The sequence below is a fragment of the Serinus canaria genome, chromosome 9 (assembly GCF_022539315.1).
Source record: "Serinus canaria isolate serCan28SL12 chromosome 9, serCan2020, whole genome shotgun sequence".
Lineage (NCBI taxonomy): Eukaryota > Metazoa > Chordata > Aves > Passeriformes > Fringillidae > Serinus > Serinus canaria.
In genome coordinates this window covers 21457252-21483252 of record NC_066323.1, presented here as the reverse complement: position 1 = coordinate 21483252, position 26001 = coordinate 21457252, and the positions used below count along the sequence as shown (strand labels likewise).

Here is a 26001-nt window from a genome sequence, read left to right as displayed (position 1 = left end):
GTAGATTTATATAAAATATTCCTATTGTTTAACAGAAGTTTAGGGGTTACTCAAATACCATGATGAACAAGATTGGCTGGGAGGAGGAACCCTTTTCTCTTTTTCCCTTCTAGCTTTCCAACAGCATCCCAACACCTGCATGAGAAGTGAAAAATGTACTCCAAGGAACACCATCAAAACCTCAGTTATCTGCCCCAAAGCAACTGACAGGAGAGACAAGGGTGAAGAACAGCAGAGGTTTTATTGTGTTGGATCTTCAGGGAAGCTCACTGTGATCTCAGTGCCATTCAGTAAAGAGAACTCCCCACACCTTGGGTCACTTGCCACACAGACTTATGGAATATTCTTGAACAGATTACAGAAGATTTGGGTAAAACCAGGTCATAATTTTAAAATGTTCTGATTCCTAAGACTGTTACTGGGTATTTACTGCTTTTACATATCCCTTTCATTTTCTTTATGGCTAAATGAAAGAGAAATCCTAAAGTTTTGTTTCCTTTTAAAATAAACATAGAGAGCATTTCTCAAGTGTGAGCTCCTCACCAAGAGGTCAAGCTGCTTGTAGCCAGAGATGGGAACAATGTCATCACCTCACCCCAGACGTGGTTTCCTGCTCTGAGGGATGCAAAACCCCACTGTGACCTCTGCAATCCCCATTTTCTAATTATCATCACCCTCACTAGTCCCAGGACCAGGCCATCAGTGAGAGCAGCAGCAGCTGCTCCATTTCTTTAACCATCTCTCTCCAAGATGCTTTCTGCATGGGAGTGACAAAACAATTTGTCTTTCAAGGCCCCACTGAGCATCTAAGAGCAAACACGTGCACAGATCCAAAAGAAGTGATTATTCTCTTTTCAATTGTCATTTTTGGGTGGAAATAAATAGCAGCTTCTCAGGAAAAATGGGAATAATTCACATTCAGAATGATCAATACCATGTGCATTTTATACTGTACTTGAGAACACCTTACAAGTACTGCAAAGGTATAGAATCTCACAGTATGCTTCTGGTTTCTTTCTGTATCAATTGTGAGTTAGATGACTTTTATTTCTTCATAAAAAAATGAAGAGCATGGTCTGTGTTAACTGGAGACAACAAAAATACCCTCCATAGCAAGAGAGATGAGATCTTAAATTTAAAAAAAACAGGATGCAGTGTGGGTGTTCAAGTACATACATTAACATATTTAAAAAAACCATTGTAACACATTTAATTTAGAAGTATGTTCCTATTCAACAAAGCATTGAAAATGTGCTGAATTTAAGAGGTGCCTTTCTTCTCAGTCTTGTGGCTCCTAAAATAAGTTGGGGGGGAAAAAGAAGCCAAATACAGTCCTAGAGAGGAAAGGGCCTTGTTTCACAGAAAGCTGCTCCTGTTCTGAGGGCTTGAGCACATTCTTGTTCCATCCATCTCTAGAAGGAATAAGTGGTGTAAAGCTCCTGCCCACTTCTCCCTGTGCCACTCCACGTGCTCCAGCAAGGCTGAAGTGATTTGTAGCTGAACACAGAAAGGACAACCTCACCTGTGCTGTCTCAGCTGTTTAAAAGAGGCTAACTGGCATCACCTGTAATTAATTTGTAATTAATTTGTTGGCAGGTGTATTGTTTTACACTAGAAAAAAGTCCTGCTACTGTAAGTCTGCCTATCCTTAAGTGGAGCAGTTTTGATGGGAAGCATAAGGCACCTCACCTGTAATATCCAGAGACACCAGACAGACTATCTGAATTTAAAACCCCACAAAGTGGGAAATACCTAAGCTGATAAATTCTGTAAGTTGCTCTTAATGGGCTTTTTTTTAAGAGTTTGGGCCCTTCCTTCAGCTGCCTGGAGAAGAGCTGCTTTTTTTCTTAAGTCACACTATTCAAATACTACTGCTGTCTTCTTTCAGATTCCTCCAAAACATGATAAGATTTATAACACAGCAATTCCAGAAGAATATTTCAATATTCTTGTACTGAGATATGATTATTGGGTTGAAGGTCTTACAGCACAAAACATTTATCTGTATGAAAACAGGGGGAGTCACAAAAACCAAAAATGTTTGGATTTCTCAAGCTGCATAGGTGACTATATTTTGTACAACTCCTTTTAGTTCTTACATTTCAACTCTGCAGAGTTACAGGGAGCAGACTATTAATCCTACAGAATGGGAGAAACTGGGTTTGAGGGTTTTCTTTAATTGGTATGTTCATAGTACAGAACTATGGCAGCAGCAGCATCTTTCAAAATGAAGACATGAACATGAATGATAAAATTAGCCCAGGGTAATTAATCCTTTCAAGAAGAGACCTCCTTGTCTATGCACAGAATGAAAGCAAATACAAGTGAAATATCCAGAAATCCCAGAATCAAATTAGGACTGTAATGTGTGCAAGGAAAAAGGATGATCAAAGTGGGAACTAAGGCTCAAGACCTAAGAACTCTGAAGTTTTTATTGATGTGACAACATCTCTGTTTGAAGAAAAATAAAGTTATTGAAATTTACATGATGATAAACTTCCAAGTTCCACAGATTTTTCATAAACAAAAAAACATTCATGAATCAGTGAACCACAGCAAGAGTAAGGCCCTGCCAGTTTTGCAGACTGATTTATACTTGGAGGAGGAGGAAGGGAGGGCACTTTGATTCAAGTCATAAAGGCTAGGACAAACTCATCTGCCAAATTCTGTGTTCTGCTCACTTTGTGAGCTCGGGCATTTGTATTTGGATGGGCATTTAAGAGATTCTGGTAGCTTTACATTAAGCCAAACCATCAAAAGTTGGGCAATAAAAGAAGACAGAAAATAGAAAATCAAAATAATGCTGATTTTGTTACAAAATCAAGGGCAGACTGAACAAATCCAAGAAGTATTTTCAATTATTTGAAAACCTGAAGATGAAACAGTGTCCCAAATTCAAGGCATAATTTCGAGCTTTATAATGTTACCTGGAAAAAATTATGTCCATCAGATGAAGTTAGGATGTATGTCTGCAATTCCCAGACTCTCAAGTTTAGATCTGAGGCTAAACTGGAACTTCAGCAGTGGTGGAGGCAGCAACAGCTGAAGGAACAGACTGTGGCTCTTCTGGTGGATTGTGAAGTTTTGTTTCTGAAACACTAAATTCCATCACGGGGTCTTTCATCTCCACAAAACACCAGTAATGCTAATTCCAGCAATCCAGATCCTATTTCATATGCAGAAATTACTCCAAAGGCAAGTAATAGAAATGCATACATCATCCCATTCAATTATTCAGCAGTTTTGCAGACACACCGGAAAAAAAACCCTAGCTTTCAATATAAAAATTGTCTATGAAAGAGTCTAACTTGAATTTGTCTCCATGGATCATAATTCCACATGTGCTGCTGGATCTGTAGAAGAGGAGAGAAAAATAAGCACTCAGTTTGAGCTGCCTCAGTTGGCAGATTGGTTTGAGATTCAGTAAAGCCTCCCAAGAGTTGTTCTTTGCAAGGTACCAGTGCCTGAAGAACAATTCTCACTCACAGTGGGTAGCAAAACTTCTATAAGGGTTAAGAAAAGGCCAAGCTCATAAAATTGCAGGAACAGTGAGGGTCTTTTATAGAACTGCAACAAATCTGTTCTCTGGCTTTCAGAATTAGGTTAAATTACACCAGACTTGCTCAGCAAGTTCCTTCCATCCCATGACACTCCCTGATGATTTCACTCAGCCCTCATTCAGCCTTGTGCATGGTACAAGTGAGGGAGGACACAGCACAAGACCAAAAGGCACAGAGAAAGTCACATCAGTACAGAAAGAAAAATTACCATGTGTGTGTTGTCCTGGCATCTCAGCTGGTGTTCCCATTTCCTTTTCCTTCTGGAACTGACTCTGGAGCAGTTTGATTTCTTGATCATAGTCCTGCCATTCTGGAACTATCCTCATGGCTGCCTGCAGCTTGGGCTCTTTGGTCATTGGGTTGTTACACTGCAAACAGAACAGACAGGCTACAAAAGGTTTCTGCACTCAACAGAGGTGTGCTCCCCTCTGCAGGGATCAATCTCCTGGTGGTGAACAACACCTGCAGTCTCTTTCCAAATTCATAACAATGCCACTGCTCCAGGTAAGAGAAACACAGAAGCTAATGGCAAAAACTCAGGTGCTGAAAATGTGCAAGTACTGGTACAGGCTGAGAGAGGGAAGTGCCTCTAGAACTGGGGGTTGCTGTATTTTTATGTGCTCTGAGAGTAAGGGAATCATCCTGCACTCACCAGATCAATGGTTTTTGCTCTCTTCTTCGAGGAATCATCACACCATGTTTCACACCACAGCCACTCCTGGGGGAGGGACTTAATTGGTACTTGGTGGATCATGTTGTTTGGCAAATCCTGTTGAGCAGAGGAAGAGTTAGAAGCTGTTTCCACATGGTGCAGGATGGGAGGAGCAATCCCCCTCCCAAACCAACAGGATTGTGAGGGTTAACTTCTGTAAGAGTTTTCTTTTTTCCCAATGCAAATATAAAGTGATGAATCCACACTTATCCCATTCCAAAGAAAGACCTCTGGGAAAACCCCAAGTCCCATCCTGCCGCCGTAGCCCAGTGAAACAAAAACACAATAAAGCACACCTGATCAAGGTTGGACAGACTGTTTGGATCCTGACTCAGACCCTGATACTGTCCTCTGAGTCGATCTCCAGCTGCTATCTTCCTGAACTTCTTCAGATCCACAACATACAGAGCACTATGTGGAGATAATGCAATTAGTGATGACTGCAATTAGTCATTTCACTGAGGAGTAACTGCAGCCCCACTAGACCCCTGAGACACAATACCCTAAAACAGTCTCAGGGTGGCAGCACATCTATGATCTATTCCAAAGCAGGAAAGCAGTTCTAACAAAGTCATGGCATGTACAAAAAAGAATTTTCAACAAATCTGTCTTAGCTTTGCTGTCATGCAGTCCCTGTTCCAACATTTGTAATTAACAAAGGAAGATGTCTGTTAGTCAGCACTTCAGTTCTTCATCTCTAAAAGTTGTAGCATACTGAAAATAACTTCAGTGTCTCTAGTGCTTCACTGGCCACAGAACATTAAAAAGAGGTAACAGGAAGCAACAAGTGGTTCATGCAGTGCTGCATAGCTCAGCTAATTTTCTGCTAAGAAAGCAGCACCAAAACCTTTACCCCTCTATTTTAGGAAAAAAAAAAATTAAAAGAATTCTTCATACCTGATGTGGTATTTTCTTCCAGCTAAATGACTTGCCCAGTATCCTGATTTCCAGAACCTGTAGCCATCCATCTCCCTTCGGCTGTCACAGAAGGGGGTGTATCCATAAGGAGCACCATCCAGATTAAAATCCCTCAATTCCTTCAGATCTGTGCGCACAATCTGAAGGGAAAGGACATTTTATTCTCATTTCTAGGAGCCTGCCCTTCTAGGGTTGTTTGTAAATGCTGTACAGGATTGAATTCAAACTGAGCAAACAGATAAAGGAAGAATTACCTGATATACATGGCAGTTTTTTGCATTATATGTATGTAGTACAAAAATACAGCAAAAAAGGTGCTGTATTTTTGTCTCCCCTGCCCTTAGAGCTGGAGAAAGTAAAATAGAGCTTTAAATAACCTGATGGGTTTTGACAGCTGAAGTGCAAAACTGTTTCTGAAAAAGCAGCAAGAATTCTCACTGTACATGAACTGAGATTCTTGGTATCCCCTCCTATTCAGTGTTTGCAGACCCTTCAGGGGTGAAAGCTTTTAATGTCTTTTTGACACAGATGTGGCACTAGCACTACTTTAAAAATACCACTCTAATGGGAAAAAAAATGCCTTAGTATCTCTCACAAGCAGAGAAACAAACTGTCTAAAATGACAGCTGGAAAGCTGGAAATCTCTCCTAACTGATCCTTCAGCCTCAGTTTGACCTGGCATGGCTTCGCACTGTACAAGTGCCAAACCCCCCAGGCAGTTCACACTCACTTGTTGATAATCTGTACTTCTCATTTCACATGTACTTTGGAGAGTAGTTTTGGCAGTTGTCACTGTGCACATTTCCTGCCCTTCCCACCCAGGAGCTGAGGAGTGGGCACACACAAAGCCTCCCATGGCCTTGTGCACCAGGGATTTGCCTTCTCCTCCTCTGAAAGCCACTCAGATGTGGCCAAGTTAAAAGCAAGGGCCTGGGAGGGCAGAGTGGCTGGTGAGTTAGGAAAATACTGTCTGTGGTAAGTGATCTGCAGGCTGGGAGAACAGACTGAACTGCAAAAATGGAAGGGTGAAATGAGAATCTGTTTGGCAAGCTATCTGGAATCACAGTCAGGGAATGAGGAACCAGATAACAGTAAAAGACAGGCCAACAAAACCAATCTTGTGGAAACAGGCACAAAACCCAGCCCTCAGTGAAGCATGCCATAATCACAGACTCAACCTCCAGACATGCCTATGAAGGGCTCAAACTTGCAACCCTTCCAACAAGATGGAAATTGTATTCTAGAACTTATTAATAAAAAAAAAAAAAAGAAAAGATCAAATAACTGCAGCCTCTGTGTTACCTGATCAGCATCCACAAAGAGGATTTTATCAACAGCTAATGGGAAGAGCACATCTAGAAAGAGGATCTTGTAACCCCAGATGATTCGCTGCTTCTCTGTTTGCTGGTGCAGCCAGCGTGGCCATTTATACTGGACAAGCTCATACTGAAAATTGTACTTCTTGGCCATGTATGGGATGAACTCCTGTAGAGGGAGGGGAAAAAAGCAGCTTATCTCAGTTCTTTGTTCCTCTGCAGGAAAAAGAAAAGCACATTACAAGAGACAGACTTCAGTCAAAGGCACAGAACATCAGAAAATGAAATACCACAAAGAACATTACTTTCATTTTTAATTCACACAAAACACTGAGGCCCAAGCTGAACAATCAAAACAAATTGTAAAGGCAATTACAAACTATTTCAGCATTTTTGTCCACAAAGTTCCTTATGAGCCATTTCACAGTGATCCACAGATGAGAATGCATTACTCAAATCATAAAAATTCACAGATGGGACAATTATTTAGGGGTGTACACAGCAGTGTAAGTGGGAGCATGTAAAATGAGAGAAGAGCATTGGGAGAATTTTTTTTCCTAGAAAACTTGGCCCCACTGTCACATCAGCTGACATTCCCATCTGGGAGGCTTCCTCCAGCTTTGGGTGAGTTCAGGTTTAGCCAAGTGATGCTGGTGCAGCACTGGGAAAGAGAGGGGGAAGCAGCTTGTGGCACCTTTCCCCCACCACCAAATAAATTTCTAATTAGCAACAAACCTTGAATGTAGGTGATAAGTAGTTCTTCAGAAACCAAAACTTTAAAGGAGTCTTGGTGTGTTTCAGCACAGACAGCATCATTATGCTATCAAAAAAACCAAAAAAAAAAAAATAAAGCAGTTACAGGAACAAGTGGCACCCACAAAAGATGAGCTGTGTAATAGATTACAAATGGCTGGGCTACATGATTAAATTATTTGCAGTTGTGTGTCAGGTAACTGAACCTCATGCATAAAGAAAAAGTGGGCAGCTTCAGCCTATTGTAAATTGCTTACTTTTATCTACAAAATTACTAGACTCCCAACATCTCTATACTTTAACTAGGCAGAGAATATACAGCTTGTTGGCTTTTACAGTCCTTTGAGAACAGAAACTCAGATTTTTTCCAAAGCAACTGTGACTTATTCTGTAACTTCTTAACAATACATTGGTTATATTGTAGTGAGAAAATTGAGGAGAGCAAGACACCAGCTATTAAACTAAGTCTATTTTTAACTCATGAATGCTATGCAGACAAAACTTCCTATGACACAGGAGATGCAGATTCTAGTGGACTTCTGAAGCCTTGAAAAAGTGAGGTTTTTATACTCTTGCAGACTGTAACCTTTTTTTCCTTGAGCAAGGCCACCACCCTTTGGCACATTGGGGTTATAAATTCTCAACTAACCGTAGGAATCTCTCATAGAGGTGTCCTGAAGCCACAGAGAATATATTTAGTACATCATCTTTATCCTGTTTCACATCTTCATTCTTTTGTCCTCCTGTGAATCCCCTGAAAGGAAAAACATGGTTCTGTGAAGGACAAGCTAGGAAGGGCCAGCTCTATAGGAAAGGCTGCAAATACAGAAAATGGCTCCATTTTTGCTTTAATTCAGTTGGTCTGTGGGCTTTGGGTGCCATTCCCTGCTGCCCAGGGCATTTTCCCAAGGCAGAGTGCTGTGCACAAGGACAGGGAAGGTCCAGGAGCTGTGACATGAACACCTTGATTGAGAGAGCTCTGGCTGAAGTGCAGCTCCTGGGAAGGAGCAATGTTTTCAGGACCCCAAGTAGAAGGGAGGGTAAGAGAAGGTAAAAGCAGCTGCAAAGCAGGAGCCCAGATCTCTGGAAACAGAGGAGTCCAATGAATGACAGCTCTGAATTCAAGCAGACTTAACAGACAGCTGTGGATTTTCACAGACACCATGGTATTGCCAAATACTCTTCCAGTTTGAAGAAACTTGTAAGTTACCATTGAATTAGTTTTACCATTTCAGAGATTCCCAAAATCCAGATTCATTCTCATTGGTGCCATCACTTAGCAGATCTTCATTCATCATATCAAACTTTTTCTGAACCTGTGAAGCAAGACACAGCTTTAGTGAGTTGGAACCACATACTGAGTAGATATTGTCAGGAGTGTTATCCTGACACTGGTTCTGGTTTTGCCTACTTGAATTACACCCCATGAGCTGACAGGTAACCTAAGCTCTCTGGGAAAACAGCTCAGTAATGAGTGACTTTTTCCAAACAGATTCCAAAGGAGCTTTTAGACACCAAAGGCATGTTAGAAAAGTATTTTAACCAACCAGACTAAGAGATGTTTAATGAGATGGATGCCAGTGATGAAGAAAAACCTTTAAAGAAACCAACACACCAACTGCACCAGTCTCTATATGTTATAACTGTCACTGAGACTCCAAAGCAGATACACAGACAAGACAGTGAACGGGGAGAACATCCCAAAAGTAGTCCAACACAAGTTGCCAGGTGTAAACTGGCTCTGTTATAGCCATCACTTATCTACCAGTCATTCTCCTTGAACTTCTCAGCTATGGCATTACCTGACAGGCAACCCTAAGAGACAGCAGATTAGTAATTTACCTTTTTTCTTTTTTTTTTTTTCTAACTGTATTCTCACCTAGCCTGTGTCAGAGTGACAGAAAAAAAAAGGAATATATTTTATCTGTGAGAGATAAAATGCTGGCTCAATGGACATACTGAATGTTTATTATTACTATATGTAATATGTAATGTACATGTAATATGTAATGTACTATATGTAATATGTAATCTACATTACTAAATATAGGGCATACAAAACTGTTTTTCCTGAAGTTACAAGCAGTCAGGAAAATGTGAGTATTATCTTAGCTCAAGGACATACACAAGGAACAGGACTTTGTCATTCTCTCCTGTATTAAAAACCCAAATCAAGGCTGCAGATGATGCTCTCTACCCCTGCTACTGTGAGGTGAGCTTTGTGCAGACTGCCTCAAGTGCATGCTCATGGAAAGGGAGCTTCAGGCCTTAATCCAAGTTTCTCCCCACTGTTGGTCAAACAGACTTCTTTAAAGGCACCTCTGGTTGTTAAACTCACCTTCACTTTAATAATTTTGCTCTTGAAGTTATTGAGAACAACACTAACTTCATTAGCTTCAGGTGGAGAGTCTGTGCCATCGTGGCTGAAAACAGAGCAAGAAACTGACTTTTACTACAAAGCAAAAACATGTTCTTTATTTCTTCTGGCTATTTTTATATATGTATTAAGTCTCAGCACTGCCAAACAGGTTTCAGACATGCCAAAGAAACAAATACATTTATTTGAACACAATTAATGGGGTTTTAAATTAATTAATTTCACCTTGCATTACTTATGTTCAGTATGAAATGTAATTTACTGTGACTTGGTGACTTCACTTGGTGACTGTTCAGGTCACCACACTTTGGCAAGGGAACCATTAGATTCACATATTACAATGCCTACCTACTTCAGAAGTTTTACAAGAAAAAGACTGAACTATTTCTTATCCTGGCCTACCTGTAGATCCTGTAAATATCTTCAGATCTGCCTTTTCTCAGTCTTAGAGTCCATGCACCAGGATTGGCTTTTAACTGGAAGTAGCCCTGTAAAGTGAAAAGAATATTTGGCACTTTCCAGAAAATGCAAATGCAGAAAAATTAGCTTTCAAGTTATGTGTTTTGACTCACTGTTTTAGATCTAAAATGTTATTTGCAAGCCCATTGATTAAGGACTTTAAACCCAGAGCACAGGAGAAAAGCCCCAGAAAACATTCCATTCAAAATTGCTGGGTTTTCCCTGAGAGAGAAGCTTGAAAAAGTCTGGCATTATTTGTTAGATCAAACTCTTCACTGTCCTGATGGGAACAGTGCACAGCCAAAGTCTTTTCCTGCAAAAGGTTGCCTTCATGAAGGAGTGAGGGAATTTCAAAACACTAATTTATAATTATACAAGAAAATCTAAAGGAATTCTGAAGCTCTACAGAGTGGTAATTCACCTACAGCAGAAGCAGTAACATCATTTACATGTTACAAGATATCTCTTCTACAGAACTTTAAAAAATTACAATGTGAAATTCAAATATTGTGTTCAAGTCTTGTTAAGCTTCCGATTCCAGATCTGAATATTTTTCTCTGTGATTTTGATTATCAGACCTATAGAAGACACATGCAACTGTAGAGATGCTTTAGCATCCCACTCAGTTTTGTTTTGTGGCTTCAAATGTTTGCAGTTCCTATGTGAGCCAGGCTGCTTTAAAAAGAAAATTTAAAAATATTTTTGAAAATTTGGGTATATCTAATTAGAGAAAGGACACTTCTGGGTTTTACTCCCCAACATGAACACATGTAAAAACACATGTAAAATACGGGACACCTTTCTTTCTACAATAAGAAATACTACATCACTGTAGGATGTACTCTGACTAAGAAAAGGCACAAATTGAAAATTAGTAAGAATTCTAAAATAAATAACTAGCACCAGGAAACAAGGACTATTTTTACCTTGTTTTTATTTTAATTCATTTAAATAAATGTAATTACTTTAAAAACTTAAAGATTAAAAAAAACCCAGCTAACACAAGAGGCAATTTACTTCAGTTTTTCATTAACATTACATATCAAGAAAACATTCCAGTGGCAAACTTCCTTAGCCATAATTTCAGTCCATACCTCTCTCCTGTTCCAGTGTGGACACTGAGAACAGACACATCCTTTATTACAAAAGCAGCTGCAGGGAACAATCATCTACTTGGATTTCCAGCACCTTTCCTCACCTAAAATAAGCAAATCCCATTCTTTCACACTTCCTTTATTTTCTACAATGCCAACTACCCTTGCTGACTCTCTGCATTTATGCCATAGATCTCCTGAAGAAATGGGTCCCAAAAAGATAGCCTGAGTGGATGGCCCAAGGAGGACCCTGTCCCAGGAAAACAACTGAGCTTCCCTGGAAAGGGGCTGCTTGAGAATATTGCCAGCATTTAAAGATACTCCAGAATATCTCAGAAGGGAAAGGAGCTCATCTTGAGAGAGGTGTGAGGCTTCAGACATGAATGTGAGGAATGAGGGGTTCTGGTGCATCTGCAGGCAGCTGTGGAGTGCAAGTCACAGCCCAAACCCAGAGCCCATGCTAGGAAATACCCAGGGCTGGAAGGCAGGGGCTGTGCTGGCTGTGCCAGCTGCAGGAGAACACTCACCAGGTTGGCCATGACAATGGTATCCACGATGACAGGGCTGCTGGAGGTGCCCAGGGTGAACTGGAGTCCCCGAGGTGGCTGCCCAGTTGTAATGTCATAGCAGTGGCCCTCCAGCAGCAGGTACTCCAGCTCATACTCTGCAGCTACAACACTCTCCACCTGAAAGGAGCAGACACTGCTGACTGCAGCACGAGCTCTGAAGTGCCAGCTTTTATTCTCTAGAATAGCTATAGTAATTTAAAAAAAACCAATTTCACCACAGTAATTTTATTGTTAGACAAATACCTAGAAAACCTCAGAGCTCAGCTCCTTCAAGTGACAAACTTCACACAAATATAAAATTCTTTTGGCCCAGACCAAAAGAATTTGAATCTCAACTTATGCTAAGAAAAGTGAAGGATTGTTGCTCTATTCCACAATTCATTTTTTTAACATTTACTGGAGAATGGAGTTGGTATCTCATAAAAAGTATATTATGAGATCCAGAATTTTGACTGTAAATCAGTTTAAAGCTGGTCTCACCTGGTATCAGCCACCTTAAATAAACATTTTGTTTTGCTCTTACAGAGCACTGTCAGGAAACACCCATTCCTTTTTTCTACACTGAACAAAGGTGCCAAGGAAAGAGAAGAGAAAAAATAACCAAAAAAAAACCCTCCCAACCCCAAAAGACTTGGGTCCCTACCAGGCCAAATTCAGATGTAGCCTGAGGACAGTACATAAGCAGAATGTTAGTCTAATCCCACAAGCATCTCCTCTGACTGCACATCCAAAATGACAGATTAATTGCTACAGCACCAAGAGACTGCACATTGGGAACTGGAAATGGTGCACCTGCAAAAGTAAAGCTGCTGTTTATTTGGAAGCTCAGGAATGCACTTGGAATGCCTGAAGCATTTAATCCCCCTCTCTCTCAGGCTTTCAATTAATCAATGGGGCAGGCATGGAAATCAGAGACTTGAAATGTCATCTCAATACTTCATTTGTGCCTTTACAGTTAGGTTAAAAGATGAAAACCAAGAAACTCCTAAACCAAAACATACTAACTCAAAACCAAAGTCATAAAACACACCCCTAGTTTCCTAGATTTCTGAATAACTAGTACTGGATTAGCAATACCAGATACACCACAATACCACATCAGATTCCCATACAATATCAGAGACATGCAGAAGTAAGAGGGGACTAATAATACAGTGATCAGTGAGAAGGGGACCCACATTTGTGATGCCCACAAGTCTGCAAAGACTGTCACTTTTCCAGAGGCCTCTTTGTAAAGGCTTTGACAGTCTCCTTACACACATATGTGTAGTACCTTTACAATAAGGTAAATAAATCAGGGATTTTCCCTATTTCTCCCTCTGAATGTGGGGCCTCACTGCCCAGATCCACAGTCCAACAGTCTGAGTCAAGGTCTGCTCAAGCAGCAGCAAGCTCCTGAACCTACAGCAGCTGAGTGGATTTCTGCTGCATGGTTTTACTGCTGCATTGACACTGCACATCCTTCTGTGGATCACAGGAGGGTTTGCCACTTAACAAGGACTGTGACAATAAAGATTAGCTGAAACCAGCCTGGTGGCTTCTAGGAGAAAGGGAAGGACCAGCTCCAAGCCTATGGTGTCAGGTATCCACAGGTAATTGAGAACAGCAGTCCTGCTGTTGGGGAGCTTATGCTTCCCCCCTAGAAATCATTCAGAGGTCTGCAAATGCAGTAATATCCACAGCTCTGTGTTTATTAGCACTCTAAAATTCTGCATTTCTTTCCCATTTAAAAAAATAAGCCCTGGAAGAGCACCACCATTTAAATGCAGTAGGAACACGATGATTTCTCTTACCTCCTCTAAGAAGATATTGTCAAGGTCATATGGGGTTCTAACAGATTCCACCATCCAACTCTCAGGAGTGTTTAAGTTCAGAGTGAACAGTGGAGACTGGGGCATATCTAAAAACTTGGCAATTGGTCCTGGAGCAAAATGATTCTCTGCTGTGAAAGAAATCTCTGGCTCCAAAACATAGCGGTAAAAGCTGAAATTTCAGAGAGAAAATGTTAGAAAACCTATCTGCCAAAATTTGCTAATATTTCACTCTTATTGCATTTGCAGATGCCATCAGCTTTCCCTGACCTCTAATGTCTCCAAGCCTTTGTCCAAAGCAATGCAGGTTGTGTTAACCTTAGAACAGGTCAGAATTTCTACCTTGAAGGACCAAACCAGACTGTGCAAGATTCAACCATTAAGACTAGTCAATTATTTAATTTTATATAAATACAAAAAAAATTAAAAGCACGCAATTTGTAAAACAGCAGAATTACTTCATGCCATCCACAAGTTCCCAGATCCTCTGTGGGAAATGATGCTATTAGATCAAAGCAGTTATTGAGATTTCCCACAGGACAGCTGACCATGCTTCCGTGCTTGCACATTCCAACAGGTTTCTCTCTCTGCCCACCCTGTATGATGGAACTGCTCACCTTTTCAGTGGCATGTCAGAAAGCTTAGACTGGCAGTTCATAAACACTCTCAGGTTCATATTTATCAGCTGGTTCAAAACCTAAAGTAATGAGAGAGAGACATCCCTTGAAATGCTAATGAGGAGAGCTGACCACTGTTTTACAGACATGACCTCAGGGAGGATGTTATCTGCTCATTCCCAATCCCCCCTCCTTGTGGTTTGCTTTACCACCCATTCCCCCTTTTTCATTGTGGTTTTCATCACAATTACCTGCTCCTTGTATTTCAGACATTCTTTTTGGAATGCTGAGACCCTCCTCAAGAACAGAGTTACTGGAAACTAAACTGTTAGAACAGTGAAACTAAAAGCTCTCTGGACAATATCTGAGCATGATCTTGTTAGTTTGTAGTGCTAAATACTAATTAGTAGTTCCACTGATAAATGCATTGTGAATCTCAGACACACCATTAGAAAGCCACTGGTCACCACACAGTCCAAGAGGAAGCAAACATTCCAAAATGATGGAATTTGAAGTTCTCACAACCCTGCCCACATACCAAAAGTAATGGAGCAAGTCTTTGAGCATCTCTGGTCACGGGATCAACAATAGCCACAACATCAAAGTATGTCTCCCCCTCTTTTGGTCTCAGTTTAACTGCACTAAACAGAAGAAAATACAATTTTAAAGCACCAAACACGTGGATAAACACTTGAAATGCATTACAACCTACTGCCATCTATCTCATCCTGAACTGAAATGAATTCCTAAATGCTGTGCACCTTCAGAAACTAAATAGAGAAAAAAATAGGCAAATACATGTGTGTTTATAGAGATAGGTGGAGAGACAAAATTAATTTCTGGAATCTTTCTGAAAACTGTTGGGGACTTTCCTACTGCTACTTAGATTTTTTTTTTAATTAAATGCAACATAGAACAATGGGGAAGTTAAAAACACAGAGAAGCCTTGTTCAGCAATTCTATACCTGTATCGTTCTTCAAAAAACTGATACTCGATCCTTGCCTCTCCTTTTGGCTGAGCAGAAAGAAGAGCATCCACTTTCATTACCAAGTCACTTGCCCTGAAAAGAAGGAAAAGAAAAAGGCTTGCAGATATCAAAAAAAAAAAAAAAAAAAAAAAGGCTGTAGTTATCACATTTCTGTCAGCAGCAAAAGAGAAGGCAAACAGAATCCAGATACCCAAACATTCCTGCTACCTCTCCACATAGGCTCTGAAGAATTAAGCACATTTAAGGGTTAATCCACCAGTAATTTAAACTGGCTGCAGCCTTATTACTGAGTATGCCAAAGGATTTAACTCTAACAAATATAGAACAGCTGTGTTTTAGGGGGCATCCATGTTACAGGAACTGCATTCATGATCTTCACCAACCACTCAGACCTGAAAGCCCTTCAGATCAAACCCTTGTTTCACTGCTCTTCCCATTTTACACTGCAACTCTGAGCACTAGGAAGCAATCCTCTAAGTGAAGAAACTTTTGAGAGGGGTCCTATCATAAAAGATAATTGCTTTTGAGCACTACTTCTTTTTCAGTATTTCCATAATTTTTCAGTCTAGTATTTTAGGAACATATTCAATCTTTAAGGTGTAAAATCTCTTGAAAGTTCAATGAAAATAGATTTGTACATCACATCTTTGCCAGGAAGCAAAACTGTAACCTAAAGATCTGTCAGCTTTTCTTGAATTAACTGAGATTTCTAGTGGCAGCTGTTTACTTACAGATCTTCTTCAAATCCCAGCTGCTGAATCTGAGATTTGATTTTCTGTCCTGATGTCTTTAGGATTATATTTTCAAGAAGATGAAAATCATCCTGGTTGAACATCTCTCCATCCTCTAATGGGCCAATAATCTACCAGAGAATAGCAGAATGAACATTATTAGGTAAAGGCTACAAACAAAATTCAAAGATGCATTAAATAAATACTGCAGCCCAGTCTCAGTGGAAGCCAACCATTTAGGCTGGTATTAATGTCAGTGGCAGCAGAGTTTAACAGGTAAATCCAGGTATTTAGAGCCAAGAGCCCCAGACTAAGGCAGAAAATACACACTTAAAATTTTCACTGGGTCAGACACATGAAGTACCACATCTGGAAGGAGCAGCAGAAAGCCAAGCCAATTCTAATAGTCCAGCAAATCTCCCTCCTGTAGCCTTCAGAAGCCTAAAAGCTACCTAGACAAGTCTTGTTATTCTGCTAATGAGAAAAACAGAACAGAGCAACTCAACACCTGAGATTTTTAACCCATTGAAATATCCAGCAACCACTGGGACCTGAATGGGTTTGTTCCTAACTAGAAACAGATGACAAAAGAAAGCTCAATGCTGTACACAGCTGTCTTTCATTATTTGCAGTGAAATACTATTGCAACATCATTTACCTCATTGCAGATAAACTATAATAAAACAGATGGTAGAAGAGAACAAGGCACCTTGGTCAGGGCAAAATACAGCAGCATTTTGCTCAGTAAACTGGAGCAGCATAATCTTGCAAATTTATCATCCCCTTCTACCCCTGGACTCAATTCACTGACAGCATGAAAGCAACTTTGTTACTGAGAGACCTGAATTTGTACCAAATGCCAGCAACTAACTGCACACAGCAAAAAGAAAAGGTCACACAGGTGTGAATAAATCAAACTGGAAGTGATCCTAAAGACTGCTGAGACCTAACACAGGCTGGCACTCCTGTGTCTGACCCCATCCAGACTCTGCTGCTCAAATCTGCTTCTCTCATATGCGGAAAGTCTCTTTCACTGTTGATCATCTCACCCGTCCATTGCTGATCACAGCCCTCTGCCCCTTCTTCAGCTTTAGAACATCTCTGCAGTAAATAGCATGGGACAGAATAAAATCCATCTTGGGAGATTCAAAGGCTTCTTTGAAAATATTGGTATCCATACCCTAAAAGAAAAGAACACTTGACATTGGAATACAAAGTAAACTAGACCTCCGCACACTTTTTAAAAGCAACCTTTTTGTTTCCATTCAAGAACATCTTTGTATCTTGCTAAAACTGATCCCTGGCCTCCTTTTCTTTGGGGCCTTAAACCTAGTTCTTGCTTGTCACCATCAAACATTATCCCAACTTCTGCTGTGAAGGGCCACAGCTACTTAGTTCCAATCTTCCTGCCTAACTTTTTAAAATCTACTTTGAGACATGCCCTTGTATTTTTTCCCATCTTTTAAAAGAACATTGTTCTCTTAACCACCCAAGAAACAGCTGACTCACTTAAATAGATCCCTGCAGCCATGCTCCCTTTGCCTTCTCCAAGTTCCATAGCTCTGATGTGTATGAGGATTTACTTGATGTTTAGATGGATTATTCTATTAAAGTAAGCCCTTCAGAGATTTAAAAAAAAACAAACTAGCAATCCCAACAGTGTTACTTTTCTCTGTTACTGCACTTTCTGCATATGATAAAAAATTAATTTGAGGAAAAAGCAAAGCACCCTCCCCATGAAAACACCAGCAGACATGCCTACCCCAACAGCAAATTCCAAGATGTCAGCTCCTGCCTCCAGTGCCTTCACAGTTTCTTCTTTTGCCATCTTGGTGATGAAGTTCTTGGCATTATTTGAGGTTTGTGTCTGCAAAGCTGCCCATATGGCTTTAGCTACAATGGTATTCTGGCTGTTGGGTTCTTCACTAGGATTATTAATCATGCTGATTCGAATGTTATTGCTGGATTTCTGTGTTTAACAAGACAGGTGATGGGAAAATTTAACATTTCAGATAATATATAATATTAATATATAATAAACACTACAGCAGAAGCTTTGTGTTTCTTAACCAGAATATCAGATTCCAAATTGGGTAAAGAACAGCACAAAGTTAAATGATGAATTAACAAATTTAACATCAAGCATTTAGCTGATGTACAGGCACCACTGTGACAGCAATCTTCCAGAGAACCCTGTGCTACCTAAGAAATCCAGGACATGGCCACCACTCAGTCTGGCAAACCCCAGCTGTAAGTTGTGCATTTTTATGTTTCAGTTATCCTCCCAGAACCAATGGCACAGAGCAGAGAGCAATGCTTCTGTTTATCTCCAAACCAAAGCACAGATATTTCAGTTTAACACCACAGGTTTAAAAGAACATTTATTGTATTCTATCCTGCTGTTAAGATCAGCAATGTTCCAGTCCCTACAAAAGAGATGAGGCTGGAAATTAGAGACCCTGCAGGGAGAACCAGTCTCTCCAGGTGATAGCACAGGAAGATTGTGTAAAACACAGCTTGTGTTTTACAAGCCTCTACCAAGGGCTTTGTTAGCACTGCTAACCCATTCCAATGAACACGTTACCTACCTGATGTTTAATGGCATCATACAGCAATTGCCTCCCTGAAGGTTTATCAAAATCACCAACAATCCAAAAAGTAACTGGTCTAACAAAGGAATCATCTGTAATTATATATCAAAAAAAAGATAAATTTGAGGGTGAAAGGAAGGAAAGCTTTATTTTTTTTTTCTCATTTGGAAGCAAATTATGACACACATGCAAAGACTTCAAAAAAGTAAAATTCCATAGAAAATCAATGGGTGAACCTAAGCTATGAAGCCTGGCAAGACAAAATTAATAGCATTGGTATATTAGTCTTTATTAGGTCATTCACCAAACCCATGTGGGACAGCATGCATTGCACTAAGCTAGATTCTTTTAGTATTTTTGCTTGCTACTTTTTCAATTACAAATCATAAAGAAACACATAAATAACTTGGAGATTCCAGCTGGGGTTGGAATCCAGCAGACATATCACTTCTTTGTATTGAAGCTGTTAATTTACAAAATCAGTTTTGTAGAAAGACAAAAGTGCTGGAGCAAACATGCATTCCAACAGCTTCCTTCACTGCCTGCTGGTTCTAAAGCCAGTGTCATAAAGGAACCAGAAAATTCCAAGAACAACATAAAAAATGCCAAAGCATGAGTTACCATAGATCTCCTTGGAAGACATTCCTGGTCAAAGAGCAGAAAGGAAAGGGGAAAAGGAGAGACACATTAATAACTTGATGGTAATCCCAGTGTGTATCAAGCAGCTGCAGCACTGTACTGGGCATAACTGAATCACTACAGTTCAGATCCAACAGCAACGAGTTTGTGCTAATTTTATTGCAATCAGCTTTGACTTTTTCTTCCCCTCAAACAGATGGATGCTTGATTTTCATGCTAGCACTAATTATACTACAATAATTATTCTATATTACCAGTTTCATACCATAGGGTGAGGACATCATTCTGAAGACTGTTTACAAACACTGCTGTGCCACTGTACTGTTATCTTCCCTCTTTAAAAAGCAGCAGGGCACTGCTGTATCAGTGCTGGTGCTGAGCCAGCAACACAGAGAACTCCTCTATTACTTCAGAAAATAAATGTGGTACAGCATTACTGTAATCAGATAGCAGTTATTAAATATCTTAAGTGGCAGAAGAGGCAGTGACCAAAAAATGTCAAGCCATGGAATTGCAAATTAATCCAATTTCCAAGGAGTATGCCAAGGTGTGGATTTAATTAATGCTCTACACCAGAAAGTTGTTCAAATCCAAGTGACTGAGCATGAATGAAGAGCAGGCATGAGACAGGAAGAGCAATGGGAACATTTCAGGCAGTGCACATGGATGGCAGTGACTGGAGACAGGACCATGGGAATTTGGGACAGTCTAGTAAAGACAGGAGACAGAACAGGAGGATTTTGGATCAAATGACAGCAGCTTATTTCTGGAATCTAACCAAAATGGATAAAGGAAACACCTGATGGTGTCTGGTTAGACCTGGTTAGGCTCTGTATTATGTCTGTGCATGCATTTCCTACACTTGAGAGCTACAGGCGAGTTTGAACACTTTTATGTGCAACTGTAACAACACTGCCATTGGAAAAGCAGTGCATGCACTGGAGCAATAAAAACAGCACTGACCACATTAGGTGATGTCTTATATCATGGGCAGTTGAAATTTTCTTATGGATCCATGTAACTTCAAGCAATTTTGAATTATGAGACAGAGAGCTAAACCCCCTTTTATATTTTTCTAGTCACTTGCTTGCACTGCTGCATTTCTGAGGGTCACTTGCAGAACAGCAAGAGCAGTTTGGTTGAGACTTTATTATTCAGTAAGAGGTTGGACTGGGTTTAAAGAGGGGAACATTCTTGTTCCATGCAGATGTCATGTCTTATTAAAAAAAAAAAAAGAAATCTTTAACAGACTATGCTGTTACCCATAGGCCTGGCAAGGCTCAGTGAGTGTGTGAAGATCTTCACATATGCTTGGAAACAAACCTAAAAGCAGACTTGGATTCAGAACCCACCACAGATATTACCTTTCTTTGTTAAGTAGGTCATGCTGTTTGCAACAGCAGCTGTCTTATCTTTAGACTCCAGTGTGGAAAATCGAGCAAAGTCATCCACAAAATGGTTATCTGAGGAAGAGAACAAGCATTAAATGCCAAAGCAACTATTCCATGTCAACTGAAAATAAAATCACTGCTATTACCAGAACATCAAGAACATGTCCCATTTTGCTCCTTGTGATACTGCTTGTGTCTCATTTTCACTGTTAATATATAGGCTGAGAAATGAATTTTGCTGTCTCACAAGTCGAAAGAATTTCTCAAGTCTCACTTAGTTGACACTAGTGGATGTAAATAATATACATTGAAAAACCCACTCTGTCACTGTTTTTCAAGCAACTCAAAAAAGGCAGGAGTAATGTCATTGTACTGCAGTCACTGTATTGGGTGTTCATTTAGCAAAGGAACATTTTGCTAAATCTGAATTAATTCCAGAGATGACTGTCAACCCTACTCAAAAGAAGGTCAGAACTAAGAAAGAAACTGCTTCTTTATGCATTATATAATTTCTCAGCTTCATGAGTCATATTCCCCTTAAGGTCTGTACAGAAAGAAAACAAATTCCCATTTTGAAAATCAGTAGACATTTAATGTTGAACATAAACCTCTGTCTGTACCAGGGCTAGGTCATCACTTCTGGTGCTGTTAATGCTTTGCCACCTGAGCTTTCCACTGGAACAGCAAGTCTTTCACTCAGACATTTCAGGTTTAACACAATTAAAAGCATCCCTTACTCATTCCTGTCAGATCTAGGTACTCTCTGTCAGACCTTAGGATTCTTGAGTTAATTCTTGGAACAACATTAGGCTGGTTCATGATATACTCAACCACATCTTGGTCATTAGATAGTTCACCCTGAAGGAAAGAGGAAAGAACATTATTTCTTATTTGACATATAAAATTGCCTTACATAAACTTAAAAAAAAAAAAAAAAAGGCAAAAAGCAATTCTGAAAGCCAAGCTCCCTTGTATAATATATAGCCAGGGACTTGTGAATCAGCTTTTTCAAATCTAGTTTCTCTCAAGTCACAGAGGAGCTCAGCACCCACCAGGTACACGGCTCGCTGGAAGATGCTCGTGGTTTCCAGGATTTTGTGCATTGTCACAGTTTCCAGGTCATCAGGATCCAGCTGATCTTTTTGGAAAGGCATCCCATTGAACAGGACAACAGGGAGAGGGCCTACACCAGTTTGCTCATAGTAAGCTCTTGCTGCCTAAAAACAGGAAGAGAAGCAGCTTTAGCACGTCAGCCCTTTGCCACAAAGGTTCCTAACACACCATGAGATCCTCACCACTTCTGTTAGACAATGTATCTTTGAAACTTTCTGAGTTAAGGCCTCTCCTCTCATACAAAAATGCCTGTCTTACTTTTATGGATTTTCATTTCCTTAAAATGCTTTTCTCTTCATTACCCTGCATTGGAAGACTCATGTGCCTAGGAGCCTACTTTCTGTAACCCTAACTGCATTCCTTACATTTGCAGATGTAGGCAGCATCATGTGTGTTAAGAGCTATTGGTGATAGTATTTTCATTTCTTTTAGAATAATAAACATCCTCCCCATAAAACCTCAAATAAAATCTGCTTCATCTTACATGTTAGTAATTTGCCTTCCTAACTTTCTCCATACAGGAAAATATCACACCTAAAAATCACTTCAAGAACTATTTGCAGAAATTTGTTGGATGTCTTGCTATAGAAAAGACATTTTGAATTCATTATCATGGCTTTATCTCACTCAGTATTCAAACACTGATTCAGAAGCCCCACACTGATCCCTCCCAATGTTAAGCCTCTTGGTTTTTCCATGAACCATTCCACCACTTTGATTTTTTGCAAGCACTTTTAAACTCTACTGAAGTCTGCATTCTGTAATGAAAGCATGAATTATGAGTCACAAGAAAGCTATCTTAGTTCTTCACAAATAGATTTTTTAAAAGTATATATTCCATTATATGTACCATGTATAATAGATAAAGCTTGTGCTGAACATAAACAGTAAAGTATAACTAGAAATCCCCCAAGGTGGTAACAAAATAGTTCCCTGGTTAGTAAGAGAACTGGATCAAATTGTATGTAATTATATTTTCAGAACTGTTACAGCAAAAGAAGTGGAAAACAAAGCTCTATTTCATGAATTCTTACCTTTCTGTTTTGATCATAGGCAGAATCAATTCCCAGCACACTGTTGATTTCCACATAAGGATACTGCTTCTCAAGAACACTAACAACATGTTCCACTTTCAGCTGGTCTCCTGTTTTCACTTTGTTATAGATCTGAAAGGGCAATACAAGATTACAGCTGCAACTGTAAGGCCTCTGTCCTTACCAAAGGTAAACTGACCTGTCACCTGTATTGCAGTAGTTATAATAAGGCATTAAAAGCCAGACTGCAAAACTTATATACATATTTATCAGCTGCAACAGCTCCTAAGCACTTGTAGCCATTATAAGAATCTTGTTATACCTTGCAGTCATTCCAGTGAGATATATATACTTCTTTAAATAATAACTTGCATCTTTAATTAGAAAAGGTATTTGAGGAGGGAAGAGAGTTCCCTGGGGGAAAAAGCCTCAAATAAAGAATATCCAAGGAGCTAGCTTCCCTTCAGAACTTGGGATATGCTTATGAACAATACAGCCTCACAGATAAAGCAGGTAACTCTTTCCCTCTTGAAGCATAAGATTTTACTTTTGAGCTACAAATACACACACGAAATATAAAGAATTAAAGTAACTGTCTTTAAGGAACCAACAATTTAATGTCACAGTATGCCTCAGCTTGCCAATTTGTTCAAGTATCAAAGCACAGGTGAAATTCATTTACCAGTGCCTGTATTGTCCTTTGATGTGACAAAGGTACACAGCTGGAATGGTTCAAACCCAATTATAACACTGAAGGGATGGGGCAGTTCAGAACTCAGAGACTGAATGAGCAAAGGGACAGGATCAGAAACACATGCAAAGGTGTGAAGCATCACAATGAAACCTGTGTCACAATGACACCCAGTCTCACCTGTTAAAGCTGGGTTAAAGAAGCACATTACAAGAACAGGTGTTTTGTGGTACCAGTATTTGGAGATACTCTGCATACTACCCCAGCCAAAGAACAATTCCTTCCATTAGCTACATATTAGTCCATTAACATAGTCTTACATACATGGAAAATATTCAAACATTAATTTCCATTTTTCATTAATACTTACAGACATGACGGTCTGAAAAGCGTAATTATTGTCCATTTCTTGTGCCACATAATTGTATGTCCTCAGGAGGGCAACACCAGGATCCTGCAGTCCATCAACATCCTCTGAGTCATTAACCACAAAGACTAGTCCTATCCTGCAATCACACAGATGCCCAGGTCATCATTTCTGTAAAGAATCAACTCTTTGCACAGCTGCTGGCTGTGATCATCATCTTAAACACAGGTTTTTTCTAGAACAGCCTGGGAAGATGTTGAGCAGAGCAGCCAGGAATCAAACTTAGGACATATAATCTGTAATGAGTCCATCAGAATCTTGCTTTTCACCTCTCTCCCATCCAAAACTTTGGATTTCTTTTGGACTGTCAAAAACCAGAACTCTGTTTTGCTAGTAGAGGAAGTTATACTCAGAAAATAAACACATACCTCAAACACAAGGAATGTAACACTTCTGCAGTGTCCTAGAAATGAGAATTTTACAACTGCAAAAGTCACATACCTAAAAACTGCTGTTAAAAAGCCCCAAACATTAAAACACAGTGATTACCTCAGTGGGATGTGGTTACTGAAGAACATTTCTGCCACATTGAGTAATTCTGCTGTGGTCTCATGAGTAGGATCTACTATCAGCACCTGTATACAAACAGCAAGTGAAAAGTTTTCATGCCCTGGAGAGCCAATGCTGCCAAGATATTCTCTTCTGTCCCAACCCAGACAGAACTGGGCCATTCAGATTGCATGTAGGGCCCTTCATGCAACTGTTGCCTTAGAATTTTAAAATTTCTATGCTAAAAGTATTGAACTCCAGAGAAAAAGGCAACACATCCAAGCTCCCACAACTTCAGATGGTCCAAGTCCCTGTTTTCCCCTAATCAGAGCTCTTGTTTTGCATAGGGCTACTTTGCCACACAACAAATTTGCAAATTCTTCATCAGATCCAAGTAATTTACCTACAGACTAAAAGGACACCCAGGACTAAGCTGAGGGCTGTTGATCATTTGTTCAAGTCTTGGTGCATAAATGCTTTCTAACTGAAACAAGTGAAGTTGGTCTAAACTAAATAAGAAAATAGTTAACAGATTTGACAGATTTCATTAACCAGCTTCAGGTATTATCACTAAGTTGAAACACACTAAATTGTTATTTATGATCATTTTGTCCACTGACAAAACAACTCCTGACATTTAATAGATGCCACAGAATCATGCTTAGGGCTCTCTGAATCTCAGCCATAACTTACTAATAGAAGGAGAACAAAAGCTTTTAGAAAAGCATCCTCTCTCTCAAGCAATTTAAGTGACAGGTAATCTAGTATATATGTGAGGTAAGCTGCAAAAGCTGATGTTCCTGCTCTTGACAAAACAAATGCACATTTCACTCAGTCAGATTATTACTTACAAAATTATGGAAGTTTTTTCTGATTTGCCTGATCACACCAGGAAATGTGGGACGCAGCAGTTCCTGCACACTGGAAGGCCAGGAATTGTACCGACTATCAACTTCCAGGTTGTTGATCCACTGAGGAAAAGTAAAGGCATTTACATGATTCACAATCCTCCTGCTCTGGTCTGAGACGAAAACATTTTCAAATCAGACACTATATTGAAGAAATAAAGCTTTTTAAAAAGTGTTAATTATTACCTCATTATCCTTTTTACTTCACTGCAGTTTCAGAGCTGATTGTGAGACAAGGAGAAAAGCTCCCCTGACAGTTTAAGAATGCACTGCCCAACAGCAAATCAAGTATTTCTATCAAAAACCACACTCACTGAAATGGCAGGGCTTCTGATATCCACAGCATAGTCAGAATCTGAAGGCTGGATGTTCAACTTCAGGACATTGTGTAAGGAAACTCCCTCAATTCCCAAGCTGTGCAGGCCTTCCATAACACGGGCTTCATTGCGGAGCACGTCAATCAAGCTGCAAGGAAAAGCAAAATGGGGCTGAACTTTAACCCCACAGCAAATAACTTGCTCTTACCCTAAGGGTTAACAGATGAAAGGTATAAACAAGTCTGTCTGTCCAGACATTAGACATCACCTCTTTCTTATCATCCTAAGAAACTTGAGATGACTTAAATCTATTCAATTAATATTGTATAATTGGGAAAAGCAATGTTAAATCAAGATATCCATTATATATATACATATGTCGTATTGAAAGACATCTTGACAAAGGTATAGGGTGGTTTCCAGATGAACAATTTACAGTGGTTTATCCTTTGAGAATCACTCTGCTGTCTTCAGAATAAATCTGTATGCTGACAG

General features: G+C 39.7%; 1 protein-coding gene across 3 annotated transcripts in view; it reads right to left on the bottom strand.

Moving 5' to 3' along the window:
• Window positions 1-222: 222 nt before the first annotated feature.
• The window catches only part of UGGT1 (UDP-glucose glycoprotein glucosyltransferase 1), a 39661-nt gene continuing 13882 nt past the window's right edge, over window positions 223-26001 (bottom strand). Inside the window, exons 13-41 of one of the 3 annotated variants that reach the window (XM_030227011.2) lie at window positions 25504-25654; window positions 25133-25252; window positions 24282-24367; window positions 23736-23871; window positions 22675-22806; window positions 21580-21744; window positions 21265-21385; window positions 20501-20599; window positions 19119-19142; window positions 18495-18589; window positions 17669-17875; window positions 16956-17087; window positions 15907-16037; window positions 15152-15247; window positions 14725-14827; window positions 14187-14266; window positions 13552-13741; window positions 11717-11875; window positions 10039-10124; window positions 9598-9682; window positions 8487-8575; window positions 7909-8013; window positions 7242-7326; window positions 6493-6675; window positions 5170-5330; window positions 4569-4683; window positions 4213-4329; window positions 3769-3928; window positions 223-3353 (exon numbers count right to left, since the gene is read on the bottom strand). In XM_030227011.2, coding sequence (XP_030082871.2) covers window positions 3328-3353; window positions 3769-3928; window positions 4213-4329; window positions 4569-4683; window positions 5170-5330; window positions 6493-6675; window positions 7242-7326; window positions 7909-8013; window positions 8487-8575; window positions 9598-9682; window positions 10039-10124; window positions 11717-11875; window positions 13552-13741; window positions 14187-14266; window positions 14725-14827; window positions 15152-15247; window positions 15907-16037; window positions 16956-17087; window positions 17669-17875; window positions 18495-18589; window positions 19119-19142; window positions 20501-20599; window positions 21265-21385; window positions 21580-21744; window positions 22675-22806; window positions 23736-23871; window positions 24282-24367; window positions 25133-25252; window positions 25504-25654 — 3439 coding nt within the window. In that variant the 3' untranslated portion in view covers window positions 223-3327. Of the gene's footprint in view, window positions 3354-3768; window positions 3929-4212; window positions 4330-4568; window positions 4684-5169; window positions 5331-6492; window positions 6723-7241; window positions 7327-7908; window positions 8014-8486; window positions 8576-9597; window positions 9683-10038; window positions 10125-11716; window positions 11876-13551; window positions 13742-14186; window positions 14267-14724; window positions 14828-15151; window positions 15248-15906; window positions 16038-16955; window positions 17088-17668; window positions 17876-18494; window positions 18590-19118; window positions 19143-20500; window positions 20600-21264; window positions 21386-21579; window positions 21745-22674; window positions 22807-23735; window positions 23872-24281; window positions 24368-25132; window positions 25253-25503; window positions 25655-26001 lie in introns of those variants that run through there. The other 2 variants (XM_030227012.2, XM_030227013.2) reach the window with 2 other exon arrangements.